The following is a 3,946-nucleotide window of genomic DNA, read 5'->3' as shown; positions in this document are numbered from 1 at the left end:
ACACACACACACGCGCAGTGTCATGATGTCATTTCATTTGTATGTTAGATATTTTCTTGATTCTACAGGAAATTAGTTTGAAGACAATAACCAAAGAGTGTATGCACTGTAACCCTTCGATCGGCTGTATTTATTGGTTGGACGTTGTCTTTAACCACCCGTGTGGGGGTGGTTGCTAGTTCAATTCCATCACCTCCAGAATTACACCCCGAATGAGGCTAATCTCCGCTGACTTTAATCTCCTAATGGGATCACCGAGTTGTTCGCCAAATGATGGATGCGTGTTTGTCCACTAATAGCGGCGCCTTGTCCGTTGCTGAGCGCATGGACCACATGCATAAAATAGTCCGTGTGTACAAAGATTATACAATATGATTTGACACTGGCAGACCGGTAATAATTTAAGTTGTTGTAGCTGTCAACGGCGTGCCAAAATAAAAGCTGTTCCTAATATCATATTGCATATGTGGTCACAATGTTGTGGCTGGTCGTTTGTGTGTGTGTGTACTTAGACAAGAGGCTTGTCTGAGTGACTCAGTCATTGTTGACGTGTATGTTTGTGTCTGTCTGTGTGTTCACCTTTCTCCAGCTCAACTGGAAACAGATCCAGCTTCTCAACTCTCTTCTCCAGCTCATACTCGGCCGAGGCTGCCATTGGGTCCACGTCATCATTACGGCGATCATAGTCTTCGTTACAGTAGGTCGTGAATACCTACAGATCAGGTAAAACATGGAATAAAACATGCATGCATGCATCCATCCATTTCTATGTGGCTTATGTTGTGCAAGGCCATGGGTATCTAAAGCCTGGTGCAAGAGGCTTTGACTGGACACCAGTCAATCATAATGCACATATACTGTAGAGCTAGAGGGGCATCCTGTATTACTGTAATTGACCAGAGGACGTGGTCTGCTATTTTCGTTCGCCTTTGTGATTGAGACGATAAAAGTCAGCCAATACAACAAATCCTGCTGGTGCGTCGTCAATATTCTTAAACACAACGCAGTCGGACACGCCCGGTTCCACTGATATAGAAATTGAGAAATTGACTGGCATTTAATGAGTTAAGACAATAATTGGAGCAACAGCATAGTTTTATACCCAGAGAGACCACAGACGCCACGTTTACCCTGAGAGTTGAGAAGGGGAAGTACCACAAGGGTCAGATTGAACTGTATTGTGTTGTGACAGATTTCGAGAAGGACTATGTGCGAAAGGGTGCCAAGGGAGGCGTTTTGGTACCGTATGATGAAATTTGCAAGGGTCGAGAAGTAGTAGTGAGATGAGTATGAGAAGAGTAAGACTGTGTTGAGATGCGCTGCTGGAGGGATTGAAAGCAGACCGCGGAAATACAATCAGGGCGAGGTGTAGAATATTGCAGTTCATTCATATGTAGTTTTCAACCTGCCAACTGGACGTGGCCGTCAATCACACTTTTTGTGTCGGTCGTTCACTTGAACGAACGCGTCCGTGACGTGTCACGCATGCGCACAAAGCACGACGTCGCGTGACATGCAAAAGACGATGATACGCGGCAGTGTTTGCGAAAGCAAATATAATCTAAGTTGTAGAGGCAATTTTTAAAATCATTTTATATCGACGGACGAGCGATGCCCTAAGTGATGATATTTTTGAGGAAATGAGGCGTCACGAAAACGTCCAGTAATGATGACACGTAACGGAGACGTCTCATAAAGATGACGTTTATCATTGACGCGTGTCTGTGTGGTTGAATTGCATTTATGGTCATACGGTATGCAGTATGTTTACAATGTATGATTACAATTTCCAGGTCAAATAGCTTCTTTACATTTAAAATCTTTGTTTTAATATCACTTGTTCTGCGTCAAACCCATACTTTGGTGAAATGTTTTGCCCTTTATAAATAATGAAATGGAGTCGACTATTATTATTTATTAAATGTGCCCTTGAGGGACACAGATGCGACTGATGTTGATAATTTTAGAACCACAATGTTCCACATTGTATTGGTTTTGCAGATGATTACCTTAAAAGAATTCTTACTTTATTGGTACACTGCGGAAAACTTTCAAGCCAGGGAATCAAAATTTGCTCTCTGCAGAATCAGGACTGTTCTCCATGGAATCAACACTTCCTGGGGGGACTAACTGGGACAAATTTGCACAACATGTCTTATCTTTTTAAAATATTGGCCTGGTTCAGAGAGTCAAACTGCAAAACAGGGTGAACACAGTCGAGAAGCACATTTTTAGGTGAAGATTGGCAGTTTGTCGTTGTGTTTTATGAGTAACAATGTCTTTATCAGTCAACGAGTAACCTGATGTTCTGAAAGTTAGCGTCGCAAAACAGAATTTTAAATCGTCTTGGCAGGTTGGAGCGAGTAAAAGGGGGATATGAAGTCCTCCCACTCGTGCCAGCTGTGACGCAAACTGTCACGAGATCACAAAGAAGAGCCCAAGTGAGAGCACACATGACCAGACATGACAGGAATTCAGGTTGAATGATGAGTGGCAAAAAAGAAGGGGCAGAACTCAAATGCACACGAGGTCAATTTCAAAACAGACATGTGGGCGGCATTCAGTGTGGGCAAAGGCGCAAGACGAAAGTGCAAGAGAACCTTCACTTTACAATATTGCCAATGCAATTGTCAAATATGACTAGAATAAAGCACAGTACCTTGTATACCATATAATGCATGCGTGCAAGCAACTGCTTATTTCAACTGCTCAAATGCCTACGTGTGAACCACTACATCAATGGCCTACACCTGCTGAATAAATGATAACAACACATTTGAATTATAACTTCAAAATATTTGGCTGATACACTGACTTGTGAAAATATCACCATCCGACCTCCAGTCCAAATATCTCACGTGGTGTGTTCGCACTGTCATCGGTGTGAATGCATAACGGCCAAAGAAGCTTCCTTTTGTCGGTGTTGTGTATTTGCGCCAATGGCTTCAACTCAAATAAATAATTCACCATTCATAACTGCTGCATGGGAGCAAAACAAACAAGACTTTGATTTCTCACGATTTCTTAACATGCGCCCACATCTTTCCTCCGTGAACCAACTTCACCATACTTTGTCCCGTTATTAACTCCTCCCACCGTCTGTCTAAAAGCCCAAGAGCATCTGTCTTCCCGATGACCAGCTCCATGATCACGTGGCTCTGTTTCTGTGGCAACCCCAGGCTTGCCTGGTGCGATTTTGGCAATAGCATGGACTTGTTTCTCTCTCTCTCTCTCTCTCTCTCTCTCTCTCTCTCTCTCTCTCTCTGTCTGTCTGATAGATATGCTAATATGTTTGTTTGTGACAGACACAGCCAAGGCGATTATACGTGGGATACATAATTCATTATATTGCCTCTGATACACACACTGTAAACAGACACACTCAAATATACCGGCACAAATATGGTTCGAGAGCAGGACTGTTAAACTGCTTCCTGTTGTCACATTTCCTTCCTGTTGAGTAACTTTATAGTTGTGTGTGTGTGTGTGTGTGTGTGTGTGTGTGTTTGTGTGTGTGTGTGTGTGTGCGCGCGCGCGCGCGCGCGCCCATATTTGCATGCATAATGAGGCGTCAGCGTGTGCCCTGCCCTCTCAGATAGACTCATGAAGTCACCGATTTTCCATGGTGACAGAAAAGTCAACAAACAAGCTGAAACCATCGTAGAAAGGGTTCTGTCAGTCGTCATCTGTACCTGTGGGTAAAAAACAAAAAACAAAAAACAAAAAACAAAAAAGGACGTTTCGCTTCTCTCACAGAAGCTTCGTCAGCGGTAGACAACCCTGAAGTCTCCGTGAAGACTCCGGGAAGTTGCTCTGCGCTAAAAGGCTGAGCGTGGCCTTTTTGAGGACTGGGTGGGGATGGTTAGTCACGCCCCTATGGTGAAGAGGCCCATTGGTTTCTAAACTCCCTATCATTGGGTCTTGATTAGGCCTATTGTTTGGGCTA

At 43.6% G+C, this 3,946-nt stretch overlaps 1 protein-coding gene across 1 annotated transcript in view; it reads right to left on the bottom strand.

The window, feature by feature from the left end:
• LOC109529989 (neurabin-2-like) overlaps nucleotides 1–3,946 on the bottom strand; it is a 21,899-nt gene that overhangs the window by 6,073 nt on the left and 11,880 nt on the right. Inside the window, exon 6 of the mRNA XM_019893462.1 lies at nucleotides 540–712. Within this exon, the coding sequence (XP_019749021.1) occupies nucleotides 540–712 (173 nt within the window). The remainder of the gene's footprint in view (nucleotides 1–539; nucleotides 713–3,946) is intronic.

This window comes from Hippocampus comes, unplaced genomic scaffold, assembly GCF_001891065.2.
Source record: "Hippocampus comes isolate QL1 unplaced genomic scaffold, H_comes_QL1_v1.1 scaffold23, whole genome shotgun sequence".
Lineage (NCBI taxonomy): Eukaryota > Metazoa > Chordata > Actinopteri > Syngnathiformes > Syngnathidae > Hippocampus > Hippocampus comes.
The sequence above is the reverse complement of the archived record's forward strand: the minus strand, read 5'-3'. Positions and strand labels throughout refer to the sequence as shown.